At 43.4% G+C, this 15,341-nt stretch overlaps 2 protein-coding genes across 8 annotated transcripts in view; one reads left to right on the top strand and one right to left on the bottom strand.

Moving 5' to 3' along the window:
• Positions 1 to 8,370, top strand: part of HDDC2 (HD domain containing 2) — a 74,786-nt gene extending 66,416 nt beyond the window's left edge. Inside the window, exons 7-8 of the mRNA XM_073337218.2 lie at positions 4,863 to 5,024; positions 5,994 to 8,370. Of these exons, the coding sequence (XP_073193319.1) occupies positions 4,863 to 4,891 (29 nt within the window). The 3' untranslated portion in view covers positions 4,892 to 5,024; positions 5,994 to 8,370. The remainder of the gene's footprint in view (positions 1 to 4,862; positions 5,025 to 5,993) is intronic.
• TPD52L1 (TPD52 like 1) overlaps positions 1 to 15,341 on the bottom strand; it is an 85,825-nt gene that overhangs the window by 47,424 nt on the left and 23,060 nt on the right. For 4 of the 7 annotated variants that reach the window (XM_073337210.2, XM_073337211.2, XM_073337213.2 and 1 more), the window contains exons 2-4: positions 12,137 to 12,252; positions 1,858 to 2,006; positions 1,199 to 1,249 (exon numbers count right to left, since the gene is read on the bottom strand). In XM_073337210.2, coding sequence (XP_073193311.2) covers positions 1,199 to 1,249; positions 1,858 to 2,006; positions 12,137 to 12,252 — 316 coding nt within the window. The remainder of the gene's footprint in view (positions 1 to 1,198; positions 1,250 to 1,857; positions 2,007 to 12,136; positions 12,253 to 15,341) is intronic. The other 3 variants (XM_073337212.2, XM_073337214.2, XM_073337215.2) reach the window with 1 other exon arrangement.

Here is a 15,341-nt window from a genome sequence, read left to right as displayed (position 1 = left end):
AAGTTTTAGTTCTGGTGCCTCATGTCCCCATTCTTTCATTAGGCCTGGCTGAACTACATCTTCCATGTTTTGGAGTGTTTGCATTTATTAAAAACGCACACAAAGCCAAACCTTTACATGGAAAACACAATTTTTGTTTTTGCTTTTTTAAAAAATAATTTTGCCAAAACAACAATTTTCTATCACAAAACAGCTTTGACAGAGAACTTCCACAGTTACACTAGATCAGTGGTCCCCAAACTTTTTACCTCCTACCCCCCCCTTTAGCCCTGTCTCCGCCCCCCCCCCCCACTCCCAGAGCCGGGTCCAGGAATGGGGGGTGCAGAGGGGGTAAAGGCTGGGGCCCCAGCTGGAGCTCGGGACAGGGCTGAGATCAGAGATTTGGCCAGGGCCCTGGGAGAAGGGGCTGGCAGCCGGGGCAGGAGCCAGCAGCGGAGCTGGGTGGTGTTCCTGTCCCACTCCCCGTGAGAGCTGGCCCAGGCCCTGGCCATGACCCCCGGATCGTTCCTCTGTGCCCCCCTACCAGGGCGCACCCAACGGTTTGGGGACATCTACACTAGATTTTCCTTTTTATTTATTATTCATTCAGTACTCAAGTGCTGTAATTTTAGGGAAGATACAATGTGTTCATAAATATTGATGTTGAATTCCCACTCAAAGTGAAAAACTCAACCTTAACTATGGAGCTGAGACCTGCACCTCAATAACGACTGTAGGCCTTCTCCCAGTTTTAGAGCTTGTTGTTTTGTCTGTCTCTTGTTTTGTTGAAATTCCATTTCTCCCAGTCAGCTTTTACCTCTACATAAAAAGTTATTCAGTCAGAGTGCTGCTCCTGCCCTAGGTCTCTACATTTTGTGGCGGACTCAGGGTAGGTCTTATCACTGTTTTCTTTACATGCATCAGTAACTCCTTTCCCCATGCAAGGCCTACGTTAGTTTTACCCGGCAGCACAAACAAAAAAAATCCCCACCCTAAAAACAAGCAACCCCTTTTTTCAAACACACCCTTTTGGCAGACAACAACGAGCTAGACCATGAGGGTTCTACAGTATCATTGGTTTGCTTTTTAAAAGATTTACAGACAGACTTTTACTGAGCTGGTTTGTTAACACTTGAATTTAAATTACCATCATTTATACATTGCAAGTGGTATACCAATACCCTGCATTTCTACAGTACCTTTAATTCATGGATCTCACCTAAATTGAGCTTCTCCACATTCTTGGAAACTAGGTAAGTATTCTTGATATCTATATTACACACAGGTAAACAAAAGCCGACACACAAAGTGATTTAACTAAGCTCAAACTTCAAGCCAATAGCAAAGCTCTAAATAAAGTCAGAAATCATGAAGTTAAGTCCCTCTGTTCTAACCACTAGACACAGCACTGTTTCTCCTATGACTATTGCCCGATTTCAGTTACTGAAGTAAACTATGAAAAACTGTAGAAAATGCCCATATGGAGTCATACATAATAGTTCTGTGAGCACTGGAAGTAATTTTTTTAATTCAAGCAGAAGTATGTTTCTTGTTGCTGCTGCTGTTTTGATACACAGAAAAAAGCTAAGTAGGAAAACAAATATAATGCCATCAGATCAAAAATATTCTCCCACTAATCTGGGGTTCGTGTGATATGGGCAGCATTTGGTGGGGTACTGTAGGATTTTTGTCATCGTCATCATAGGATTTTTTTGAACCACTTAAGTGCTTTGAAGAACCTGCCATGTCAATTCCTGCAGCTTGCTCAAGTTTGGCCACATTTTTCAGCAGATAGCACTGTACGAGGCCCCAAAATACAAAGTACAATAATATGCTACTTAGTGGAGAAGAATGAATTTGTACAGGTTTTGTACTCACGCAGAAGTTGTCTGCATGTCGTGCCAGCTTTTGCTAAAGTTCTGTTTCAGCTCATTCATCAGGTTGATACCAAGCTTTTGTTTTATTTCTGCCAGGTGCTTTTCTTTGGCTGCTAACACTTGCCGTAAAGTTGAAATTTCATCCTCTAGCTGAATAGAATAAAAAAAAAGTTAGCTAGTCATGGAAAGATAAATAAGTATCACATGGTCAGAGTTAAAAATCTCGACTGAGGTTCACATGAATCTGTATTTGACAGTGAGGCATATGTGGGGGAAAGGGGATTAAAGCAATTTTGCTGGTCCCTGGGAAGCTACCCGGACTACCACATCCATTATTACAATTCTGGTCAAAATGCACATCTCCTTAAATGTATGGCCCCACACTCCTCACATACACCTAGTAAAGGGGAGAGTTCTCTCACCATTGGGAAGCAACTGTGCAGCAAAATCTGCTTGGGGGCATCACCAGTCTTTACATGACACAAGCACTTGATTCACACAGAAAATGGGAATGGGTAGGAGCAGGGGAAGACCATGTAACACAGCCACCTTCCTTTGAATGCGTGAGCTTTGCATTTCCTATTTACAGCTGCCGCTTAAAAAGTATCACAGCCCTCCTGTCTCGGAGCATATAAAATACACATACCGCTCCCCAGCTTAATAGGTTTTAAATAAAGAACATTGTTTTTCAAAAGCCATTATGCTTTTTCTGTGGGAGACTTTTAATCTCTGTTGCTGTTTTATATGGTTGAAATAATAAAAATATATATTTTTAAAGTATAAGATGTTACCAAGGGTGGCCAAGTATGAGTCAGAGTACAACAGAGACTCTTATAGCGTGGATACAGGGACTGCTATTGAAACTGGCCCTTGCCTAAGGGGTTTGGTGTGCATTGCCATAAACCTCCTTGCCCAGCCTAGCCACGTCCTCAGGGCTAGTAACAATCTGGCCTGTAATTTATCAACCCATCCCAAGATAAAGGGGAAGGAGACATTTCTAGAGAAAAACACTTCACTACATTTAAGGTACCAGCTATAGAGCCTAGAAAAACATAGTGCTGAAGACCAGGCTACACATTATCGGCCTGGTTCTCCGCTTCACGGCAGCCCCTTAATGTCACTCCAGCAGCCAAAGGGGCTGACTAGAGAGAGTTGAAGGGCTCACCAGGAATTTTCCTGGCAAAGAAGAAATTCCTGCTTTATAATAAAAGGAGGCGGAGCAGAGCTATACCATCTCCCTCACATCCCCTGGTATATGGACTCGCCGGGAGAAAGGGAGTGGTTGAAGAGCCCTCTCTACTCTGGCTATCCCATTGGCTATAGGGATCCATGGGCAATCCAAGCATAAAAGCTAGAGCAGCAGCCCTGAAGACCTGAGAATACCAAAGGCAAAAAGGTGTCTTAAAATCACTTTGCTTGTCCACACCCAGCTTGGGAGTGGAGGAACAGAGAATCAAGGCCTATGCCTTTAGTCTTCTATTTCTGAAAAGTTTTTGGACTTGATAACTACAGACTAAGTTTTACTTGTGGGGGAAAAGTCAGTGGGACTCCTTGCATAGACACAAAACAAGCAGACAGACACTGCCCTGTAATCTGCCATCTAATCTTTAGTAACATTTTAGTTAAGGGGAGAAAAAAGGAAACTAAGAACTGACCTTGAACTAACCAACTTGTGCATGAGTAAGTTCTAAAGAATATGTTCAGTCCAAAGCAATCTATGGTGCTACTGTTCGTACTCTGGCAGACATCTTTTCAAACACAATTTTTCAGACTTCATTTTATACAAAATAATGGGGTTACCTAGCATACGAATAGGACATTTGGCTAAGGAGAGGACAACTAGAAACAGTTCACCATTTATTCAATCTTCTATGCCATTAGTCCGCATAGGGCTTAAAATCTCTACCCCACAGAACAAGCAGCCCCATGTAATAATTAAGTTGCAGTCGTGGTGAAGGTGAAGGACAAATATAGTTATTCTTGACAACACAATTAGAATTTCCATTAAAACGGTTTTGTTTTTTCCTGTGTATCCTATTTATAGATATCTATGTGTAGGATGGCCAACTTTCTAATGTCTGAAAATTAGACCCCCAACCTATCCCTTCCCTCAAGGCCCTGCCCCTGCTCCACTTCTTCCCCAAGGCTCTGCTCACTCCTCTCCTGCCTCCCTCACTGCTTTCTCCCCTCAACTCCAGCCTGAACAGCCCCAAGGGACTTGGCATGCTGGAGCTGGAGTTGGCACCTGGCAGTGCAGGTCAGAAGAGTGCTGCGGCTGCACAGGAGTAGCCAGGCAGCCCCACTGGTGAGCTAGGGCACGGCCCTCTCGCCCAGCAGCCCCCGCTTCCCTCGGCGCTGTCTGCCCAGCAGCCCCCGCTTCCCTCGGCGCTGTCTGCCCAGCAGCCCCCGCTTCCCTCGGCGCTGTCTGCCCAGCAGCCCCCGCTTCCCTCGGCGCTGTCTGCCCAGCAGCCCCCGCTTCCCTCGGCGCTGTCTGCCCAGCAGCCCCCTTCCCCACCCGCTCGAGCCCTCTCTGCCCTGGAGCTGCCTGAGAGAGTGGCTGGGGGAAGAACCAGCTGGTGGGACAGCTCACGTTCCTTCCCTCCTGGGGAACATTCCATGCCTGCTTTTACGGGAAGATCTTGGTGGATGAGCTACATGCAGGACCACTACCAATAACTGGGATATGCATTATCATACTTATTGCCAAAAGCAGCTAAATCAGTAAGCCACTGCAACGGCCTTAGCATAACTAAGCAAGCAGCTGGGGGCAGGGGCCATTTGACCCTCTGTCCTTCCTGATAAGATCTGAAATTGCTGAGGTATGTGTTTTAGAAAAACAGGAAGCTTATCCATATCTGCCCTGTGGGATGTGTTTGTGAGGGCCCTCAAACCATGCGGGCTCTAACAAAACCAAAACACACACCACATCTAATTGATGGTTTAAGAAAAGCTTCTTGCTTAACCTTTGAAATTGCTTGCTTAACAAGTTCTTTTTTTGATTGACAGGTTATTGTTACACAACCTCGAATAAATAAGGAGAGAAAGTATGGGGTAGTTGGACTCTTCAGAAACACTTCGTGGACATATCGTAGGGTCCTGAGTGGCAACTGAGTGACAGGCCAATTGGACAGCTGTTGTTGTACCACTCGAAGACTGCTCCAGACTTTGGTAATTATTGATTTTGGGGGCATTTTACTAACCTGTTGCGGACGTGTCTAAGCGCTTGAGACTAAATAAAGTGGAGCTTTAAGTGAAAGCACTCTTGTGGTGGACTGTTCATGCCAACCACCTATCAGACGGCCTGTCTCCACTGATTTATTTCCTGCCACTGCCTTACCAAGAGTAATCGTTACCAAGAGCTTTGGATGTTTAGAACCACGGTAACACACTGGGAGTCCCTCACCCTGCTCACCATGGACCCCCACACTCCTCAAAGGAGCTGCTTGCGGCCTGAGCTTGTGCATGTATGCCACAGGAGCCACCACTTCAGGGTGGGCAACAGGCTGCCACTCCCCTGCCCCACAGCCCTGCAGTAACTGGACTTTTAGTGTCCGGTTAGTATATCAGACCAGATTCTGCCAGGTTCCCTTTTCAACCTGACTTTCTGGTTGAAAACCGGACATCTGGGAACCCTATCTAAGTGTTCTGGAATCCCCTTGATCCTATTGGACATTGTACGATTTAACCCTCTAAACTGCAAAGAATGAGGCAAGCACTAGTGAATAAAGCAGTGACTTCCAAGTCTGGTTTCATACTACTGATCCCAGAGCTGTTTTTATCTTGCACACTAATGCATTCTCTTACTCTGAAAATAGACCAAAGGTTCACTGGTCTTTTAAAAAAATCTCACTCTTTAATCCCCACCCTCTCAGTTTCTCATTTGCCATTACATGGGATCTAAGTTATTCAAGAAGCTTGGGAATTAATCAGAAATTCTAGGCACATGGGGTGAAATCCTACCCTATTGAAGTCAATGCAAAATCTCCTGCTGACTTCAACAGGCAGGATTTCACCCATAGATGCAACGAAGTGTTATAATCTGCATGATCCAGAATAACTTTTCATTTTTCCAGTAAATTTAGTGGGCACTGGATCGTAAATAACTAATTTAAGAATTCCTTCCTCTTGCCATTGCAGAAACAGCAAAATGAAACATCGCAAAGAATCAGCACCACTAGGGAAGAAACCAGGTTCTGTGAAGGAGTAACTGAGCAAGTGTTTCTAGAAAGAAGAAAATAAACCATTCTGGTTTAAAACTAATTGGATTATGTATGTATTGATTGGATGTTGAATGTTAGAATTCAATTACTTGCCACCCAAAATCAAAACTCCGGGTGCATCAGTTCACCCCACTAACACTATTAAACAGTTTAAGGTTAAGCCAAAACCAGTATCTTATATTACTTACAGATACTTAAACATTAATGCTTACCATACGGACTAACACCAATTGATCATTACATACCTGTCTGTGGGAACATTCAAAGTCTTTTTGATTAAAATTACTTTCCATTTGTTCCGTTAGAGAGATAACTAAGTCTTCAAGGCTCTATGTAAGCACTAACCCTTTGCATTCTGTTGAAACACGGACAACATTATGCACTCTATTAGAGGAAAGCAGAATGTTTTTTAAAACATCCATTCTTAAAGGAAACCATCGACTTGAAATCTCAACAGTTTAAAAAAAAAGTTAAACAGTTTCAGATAGTTGCTCAGATACCACCACCATGACTGGGGACTTGTAAGTAACTTGCTGAAAGGCTTAGGGATTTCTAATTAAGCATGTGCAGAAGTGTGTGCTAGGTCAGGACCACAGAGAGAGAGGAGACAAAGTCCCCCTGATCATTTTTGTGGGTTATAGAATCACATTTATCTTATTTTTTCTCTCCCCTGTTGTTACTTAGGAGACTCACATAACCATCAGAGGAAGCTGATGACCACCAAAATTATGTTACCCCTGAATAGTCTATTAGCTTTCCTACTGACTTCAGTAGGAGCACTCATGCAAGTAAGATTACACATGTGCATACTTTTTTGCAGAAAGAGGCCCTAAGTGTCCACATTTTTTCTGAAACTCAGACTCCTTGTGACGTACATAACTGAACTTCCTTCAAAAACCACGTTCTGACAGAAACTCCTGATCCCATGTGAAATTTTAGGGCAGGTCTGCTATAATTTTGGGATGTGAAGTGGCCCTGTGGTACATTTTCACTGTATATTCCTGTAACAATCTGAAAATCATTTTTATGTGCACTATAGAAATGCCTGAAGGCCTCAGTTAGGATCAGGGCCCCACTGTGCTAGCCAATGCACAAATGCAAAGTAAGAGACACTCCATGCCCTGGAAACCTTACCATCTAAAACAGACAAAAGGAGAAATACAACATACAAGTGTAACCCACAAAGAGATTACCCAAATTCCTGGGGCTGTGTCTGCTGGCAGCTCAGGGAGAGGCACACTGTCCCTGGTAGGGAGGGGGAGCCAAGGCAAACTCAGAGTCTGCCTGGCAACCAATAGGGCGTGAGATGCCCCTCCCAGGGAGTTCAGGAAAGGGGAGAAGCCATTTTCGAGTCAGTCTGGAGCCAGCCGGGGCAAGTGCAGGACTTGCTGTGTGGGGAGCTGATAAGTCCCAGGCCTGCATGCAGGGTTCCCCCTGAGAACTGGCCTCTAGGGACCTGAAAGCAAGATTTCCTCAGCTGGGCTTTGGTTCTTCTATCCTGATGATTCCTAGTTCATAGAGTTTTGCTGGGAAACTTCCCCGGCCAGGCTGATTTTGCCCTCCAGCTCCCTAGGTGAGACCAGTCACCACATAGTCAGCTCTGCTCTGGCAGCTAGTTCAGGGCTGCTGCCTGCTCTCTCTCTCTGTGTATGTATGTGTATATATATATATATATATACACATACACACACACACACACACACGTACGTGTATGCTGGGCTAGTAGATTACAATTTGGATTTTAGTACAGTTGTGTAATCTGCACCTTGAGCCCTGCACCCCTTTGTGGTGAGGGGAAATCCTGGGACCAAAGTAACCTGATTCCTGCCTGAAGAGAATCCCTGCCAGCAGAGATCAGCCCCTCTGCTGTGACTGAGGAGTCCAGAGTCACCTCTGAACCTGAGGATCATTCATGGAGTTTGAGAGTGCACCACCTTTTAGTCAGGGAATTTGTTTTGGGGACCCCCCCCAACTCCCTGAACTGTGTCCCCAAGCCAGGGAGTAAGGGTTTTGTGATTTTATAACCTGCTGCATATTAAACCTGTGGAAGGATTTACCACCTTCTCCCACTTGTGAGTGCTTTGGGCTTTACTGAACCCAGTCAGCCACACTGCTAAACCACTGCAGAGAAGAATTTTGTGGTCATAAGTCATCAAGGGCTCCAACAAAGTACGCATACCAACGGGACACTAATCTTACATTTGCTACATCAAGTCACGTGACTGGGGAAAGTCACAGGTATTAACAGCGTGGGCACCGATGAACTAAATATAGTGTTTTACCCGGTTGTGTGTGTCTCCTGTTTAATATAATTATTGTGTTGAATATATTGTATGTGTTTGTGTTCTTTCTTGGAAGTCTCCAACTATCTGGCAAGTAAGTGGGGATTACCCTGTGGTTAGAATTTTCCTCCCAAGCTGCCCTGGTGACCCTGCCAGGAAGGAACGAGGGGGGTGGAGGCACCACCAAATAAATTCATAGGAAAAAATAAAGAAGATACACCCTGCTGAGTGGGTGGCAGGATCCAGAAGAACCCAGACCTGTCCATCAAAACCTGTACGCAGATTGGCATTAAAGAAGGTAACCGGGTGGAGAGGGGGCGCTACACAAGCAACGTGGTAAGTATGATGAAAAGCACACCAAGTAGTGGGTGTGTGTGATCCATCCCCAAGACCAGCAACATACAAGGCAAGGGGGAATTAAAAAAAAAAAAAGAAAAAAGACAACACATTTTATATAATCGGATATATGCATACACACATTACATATCTTATTTTGTTTTTTTAAATAAATACACATCAAGCATACCTGAAAGACACCCATTCTATTAACTGATCTCTTGTAGGCTTCAAGAAAGAAGTGGGCCCTGAGGAAGGATTTGAAGAAGAGGCTAGGTGTCCTTACTGACGGACACAGGGAGAACCCCTCATGTACAAGGAGAATGTGGCATAAAGCACAGAGATAACTGTGAAAGACGTGTACCGTTGGGCTTGTGTGTCAAGATTAGCATTACTGGTGGAGAGGAGGGTGGAGGTAAGGTGGAAGAGAGCTCTACAGGAACGTGAAGCTAAAGCAGAGAGGGGAGACTGGCAAAGGCAGAAATGGCAGCTGCATCCAACTCCCATTGTAAGTAACTGAAGTTACTTTCAATGGGAGTTGGGAGTCTAAAAGCTTGTGTGCCTTAGGGCACGTCTTCATTGGCAACGTTAAAGCGCTGTTGTGGCACTGTTTTAGAGAGCTCTCCCAGCGCTCTTAAAAAAAAAAAAAAAAGAACCCACCTCGATGAGGGGCATGGTTCCCAGTGCTGGTGCACTATCTACACTCGCCCTTGACAGCTCTGAAACTTGCAGCGCTCTGAAGTGCCAGCATAGACAAGCCCCTAGAAAAAAAATCTCTTCCAGGAAACTTGATCTTAATTTTAGTCTTAGAACCTCCCCCAAATTCTCCAGACTTTTTCTAAATGCAATGCTCAAGCATTTTCCCTTTGAACATAATTACATGCCACTGGAATGCCATGAGCAATTTAAAACAGTCTTATGAGCCCAGCGACCTAGATACTGTAATTCTAGTGACAACAGAACAACTTTCAGTTTGTCTTTGTATACTTGAATTAAGGGTCTCATCCCGTGTGGTGGGTTCCAAGTGCCCTCAATTCCTGCTGACATCAATGAGTGAAGGGTGCTCAGGACCTCATAGGATGAGACTCTTGGGGAACTCATCATTCTCAGATAACTATAAGGAGTTTTCTTTATTTTCCTCCTTCTCTCTCTTTCAGTCTGTTTGGCCAGGAAAGCATGCAAATCAATGAATCCAAGAGCTACAATATGCAAGCTTACACACATTTTCTTTAAACATGAAATAACTCCTACCCCATCTGCATGTCCTGAGCCGGATATATAAATATAATTAATAGTCATACGTAAGCTTCCTTCCTATTATTTACAGGTGTACAAATGCACTATAGAAGCAAGATGTACCTAACATTTTTGAGACATTAGATCTTCCCACAGCCTTAAAAGCCCAACTGGGCAGAAACAAACAGTTGGCTTTTACTCCTCCAGGAAATCACAAGTCAGAGTACAGAATGAAAAAACAAACAAAATTCTCAGTGGCTAAGTTCAAAAATCAAATAAGGTCATGGAGGATAGGACAATCAATGGCTATTAGCCAAGATGGTTAGGAATGGAACCCCATGCTCAGGGTGTCTCTAAACCACCAATTGCCAGAAAGCTGGGGCAGGATGGCAGGGAATGGATCATTTGAGAATTGCCCTGTTCTGTTCATTCCCTCTGAAGCACCTGGCATTGGCTACGGTCAGAAGACAGGATACTGGGTTAGATGGACCACCGGGCTGACCCTGTATGGCTGTTCTTATGACTATTAACTGCAATTTAAATATTTTTACTGCATAGTGGAGAAAGTCTAGTCTCTGCTAATAATTGTCCTTTGAATTACATCATCTAGTCCTGTATCAGCCTCCCATTGTTGTCAGTACCAGATGCTCCAGAAGATGGTTCAATGACAGAAAAACTTTCCTATGACCCTGCCAACTGTTAGTGTCTACTCATGCACTGAAGCTTGAAGGTTTTTGTCCCTTCCCAAACGTTTGGCTTATTAAAATCCTTAGAATTGGAACTTTTAGTGGTTTTGAATTTCCCACCTTCTGGTTTCACTGATTGCCCCTTTCTTATAGTATTATGAGAAAGTGAATAGAAGTTCGCAATCTACCTTCTCTTTACCCTTCCTTACTGTGAATACTTTTCTCACAATCCCTCATTTGTCTTCTCTAAAGTAAACAATTCCAATTCTTTCAATCTGGCTCCATATGAAGGTTTTTCTATGCTTCTAATTGGCTGCCCCTGAACCTCATCTATTTCTTCTGTATCATACAGCAGACACCATGGGGGAAGACTGCACTCGGACTGGATTTAAGCCTGATGTTGACTCTCTTCCTAATCTCACCAAAACTAAATCAATAGTGCCATGTAATTTCATCCAGTTCAAGCTCCCGCAACTTCCTTCAGCCATCTGGGATTTATTTTTTTGTAAATTCTCTTCGCAGTACTGTAAGAAGTTGTGTTATGATGTTGCAACCACTATCAGTGGCGTTTTCTCTAAGAATCATGTAATCAGTTCTTTTCAGTAAGTGTGTCATAGGCTGGCTGGCCCTTCTAGAGAGAGAGATCTCAGCCCACCTGTGACACAGCTGATTTGCCTCCCCAGGTGGAAAGAATGAATGAGTCAAGTCACTTGACAGGCAGTCATGTGACTAAACCAGGGTTTCTGAGGGTTAGAAAAACAGAAGCTTGTGAACAGCTAAAGTGAGGCACTGCAGAGTGGACCAGCAGGAAAAGAGACTCTCTTGCAGTGGTCCCTCAGGAAGGGAGTCATGGCTGGGTAGAAAGACCCAGCTGAAAGTTGTCTCTTCCATTTGGGGAGTGGCAAAGAAGGCAAGCCAGGCCAGGCCTTAGGTCTTCTCCTGTGAACAGAGAACAAGCCAATACCTCAGGGAGGAGGAGTTGGGCCCAGCTTTAATGGGTAGGAGGATGGAAGACCTTTGATGTTTGTTTTGGAACTTTGTTTTAAAACACACCATACTTCAATAAGAGTGATTGTTACTGGACTTATGAAAGCCTTTTGTGCATGAGTTGTGGTGTATCGGGGAGCCTGGAAGAGGGGAATCCGAGGCAGGGAGCCACAGAGCCAATTCCAAGCCATGAGGGGCTCTCAGGAGGCACTTGACAAAACATCATGCCACAAATCCATGGTCTTGAAAGAATATGGGTTCTTTCAGGGGTCTTTCATTATATGTGCTGCAAATTTAAGACTAATGACACATGGCTCATTTGTTAAAATAGCACACCCACTAATTTTACCTCTGCCTTTATCTTTACTAATAGATTATTAGTTTTCCAAAAATAATCAACAGAATGAATCATCTTGCACTAGTCTAGAATTAAAGGAAACATAATGTACTTGTGACATCTGCACTTTATCCTGCTAATAATATTTATACCTCTGGAATTTGGAAGTTAATATCCAGGGGATCAAAAGCATTACCTTGGCTAGCTCAATCTTTAACTCTTCTTTCTCTTCTTCAGAAATAATGCTTGTGAAATCAATATCAGTGACTGTTTCTTCATCTGTCTCGTGCAATGGCTGTGTTTCCAGCAGACCTTTGAAAATAAGAAAGTAACTGTCAACAAAACTCTTACAATACATTTCACTGAGTGGTGATGGGGAGGGGGCAGAAGGTGGCCAACTGTACGAAACCTAAATAAAGGCTAACTTTTGTTACATGCACTAGAGTTATCCAGGTCTTTCTAATACATCCCATTTGGATTCCTCTTTTTTTTTGCTTTTATAAACCTATTGCAAATGATAGATAATCACAGAATCATAGAAATGCAGGGCTGGAAAGGACCTCAAGAGGTCATTGAGTCCATCTCCCTGCCTGAGCCAGGGTTAAGTATACCTAGGCCATCCGTGACTGGTGTTTGTCTAACCTGTTCTTAAAAACCTCTAATGATGGGGATTCCACTTCTTAAGTACTGTTCCAGTGCTTAACTATCCTTTTCGTTATAAAGCTTTTCCTAAGATCCAACTGTGATGACTGGAGCTTGATGGATGCATTACCTAGTGGTTAGGGAGTCATTTTTTTTAAATGAAGCAGGGAATTGGTAGAGGAGCCTAGGCCCTCCCACTCCACCGGGCTACAGCTCCAGACCCCATGAGGGTTACCAAAGGCCAGGCACCCACGAGTGCCTTATGATTGCCATCTCTGGGACACTTACTACCTCCCATGCTATAGTCCAAGCTTTATAGTCTGTAGCAAAACTGGGAAAAAAAAAAAAGGTACTGACTGCATCTTTAGTCTGTCTGGGCCTACCAGGTAGGTTCCTCTTTTCCCAGAGGAGCTGCTCCAGCATCCTTTCACAGGAGCACCCAGGACAGGTCCTTCTCTCTGCCTTGTCAGCCCCTTTCTGAGCTGTCTGGCTTCCTTTTAAGCTCCATTTCCACCTGGAGCATGCGCTGCAGATGTGGCTGGGCCCAAAATTGTTCTTTAACCCCTTCAGTCCTAGTGTGAGGCTTACACACCTCATTACACCAACCTAGATCTCCCTTGCTGAAACTAAGCGGATTACTTCTTGCACCAACCTTGATGGACATGGAGAAAAATAGTATTTTATTGTATTTTTTGTACAATATTGACATGAAGGCACCAACAAGATCAAGAAATCAATCATCACTGGATGCAGCATACAACACTACTGCATGATACAGTATAGAAGAAAAGAACATGAAAAAAACCTAGTTTTTTCTTCAAATTAAAAAAATAAATATGGATCACTGCTGTGTGATGTCCACAACAAGGATGACAATATAACTGCTGGTCAGTATAGCACTGTCATACAGTAGATCAATATACACTTTATATTTTTCCATGTGTGTCTTGTTCGAGGTGTTTCAGAACCTCTCACTATTAACTGAGTGTGACGGGTTGGATCACAGAAACCCCCTTGGGGCTGCCAACTGATGAGCTAGGACTACTACTGCCCCTGCTTTCCCTGCCAGCTTGGGTTGTGCCAGACACGCTTGCCAGCTACAAACACAGACCCTGGTCTGAACAATGTCCACAAGCTGCTGGCTTAATGGAAAACAGCTTAAGAAGTGTTCCTGTCTCCAACACTCAGATGCCCAACTCCCAACGGGGTCCAAACCCCAAATAAATCTGTTTTACCCTGCATAAAGCTTATACAGGGTAAACTCAAATTGTTCACTCTCTATAACACTGACAGAGAGATATGCACAGCTGTTTGACGCCCCCTCCCCCCAAGGTATTAATACATTCTCTGGGTTAATTGATAAGTAAAAAGTGATTTTATTAAAGACAAAAGTAGGATTTAAGTGGTTCCAAGCAATAACAGACAGAACAAAGTGAATTACCAAGCAAAATAAAATAAAACATGAAAGCCCATGCCTAAAACAGTAAGAAGCTGAATACAGATAAAATCTCACCCTCCGAGATGTTCCAATAAGCCTCTCTTTTACAGACTAGCCTCCTTCTAATCTGGGTCCAGCAATCACTCACACCCCCATGGTTACTGTTTTTTGTTCCAGTTTCTTTCAGGTATCCTTTGGGGGTGGAGAGACACTCTCTTGAGCCAGCTGAAGACAAAATGGAAGGGTCTCGCAGGGGTTTAAATAGACTCTCTTGTGAGTGGACACCCCTCCCTTCTCCCCATGTAGAATCCCAGCTACAAGATGGAGTTTTAGAGTCACACAGGCAAGTCACACACATGTCCATGCATGACTCAGAACTTACAAGTAGAAGCCATTGTTCACTTGCTACCTTGAACATCCTCAGGTAGACTTCTTATGTGGACTGGAGCCTTCCAAGATCCATTGTCCATTAAGTGTTTCTTGATTGGGCACTTAATTTGCAAATTCCTTTCTAAAGAAGCTGCCCAAATGCCTTACTAAGGCTACTTAAAATCAAACAAGTACATTGCCAATATTCATAACTTCGAATACAAAAATGATACATGCATACAAATAGGATGAATATATTCAGTAGATCATAACCTTTGCAGAGATATGTTACATGGCATATGTAGAAGAAAACATTCCAGTTTTGTCATATTTACATTCATAAGCATATTTCCATGAAGCATTATGGGATGCAACGTCACACTGAGTACTACTACTATGGAAAGTGTACCTCTGGGTTTGACTTCACTGTTTAAAAAGGTGCGGTTTTTACCTCAGCTGACTTATGCACATGAGCTATTCCAAGATAAAAATATAGTAAAGACAAAGCATTTTAGTTTTACCATGAGGTAAACTTATCATGCGCAGTCCTATACTGGCCAAAAGTTACTAGGGATGGGGGGGGGGAGAAAGCAGTAGATGTGATACTAAAAATCAAGATGTAAGGTTTTTAACACAGTCCCACATGACAGTCTCAAACAAACTAGGAAAATGTGGTCTAGATGAGATTACTATATAGGTGGGTGTACAACCTGTTCAAAGACCATACTGAAAGAGTAGTTATCAATGGTTTGCGGTCACAATGAGAAGACATATCTAGTGGATTCCCACAGGGGATGAATAATTTTCATTAATCAATCACAGATAATGGAGAGGAGAGTATGCTTATAAATTTGCAGATGACACCAAGCTGGGAGGGGTTGCAAACATTTTGGAGGACAAGATTAGAATTCAAAACCATCTTTACTAATTGGTCTGAAATTAACAAAATGAA

The sequence above is a fragment of the Lepidochelys kempii genome, chromosome 3 (genome assembly GCF_965140285.1).
Source record: "Lepidochelys kempii isolate rLepKem1 chromosome 3, rLepKem1.hap1, whole genome shotgun sequence".
Taxonomy (NCBI): domain Eukaryota; kingdom Metazoa; phylum Chordata; order Testudines; family Cheloniidae; genus Lepidochelys; species Lepidochelys kempii.
Note: the sequence above shows the minus strand (reverse complement) of the source record. Positions and strands in the feature narration are given on the sequence as shown.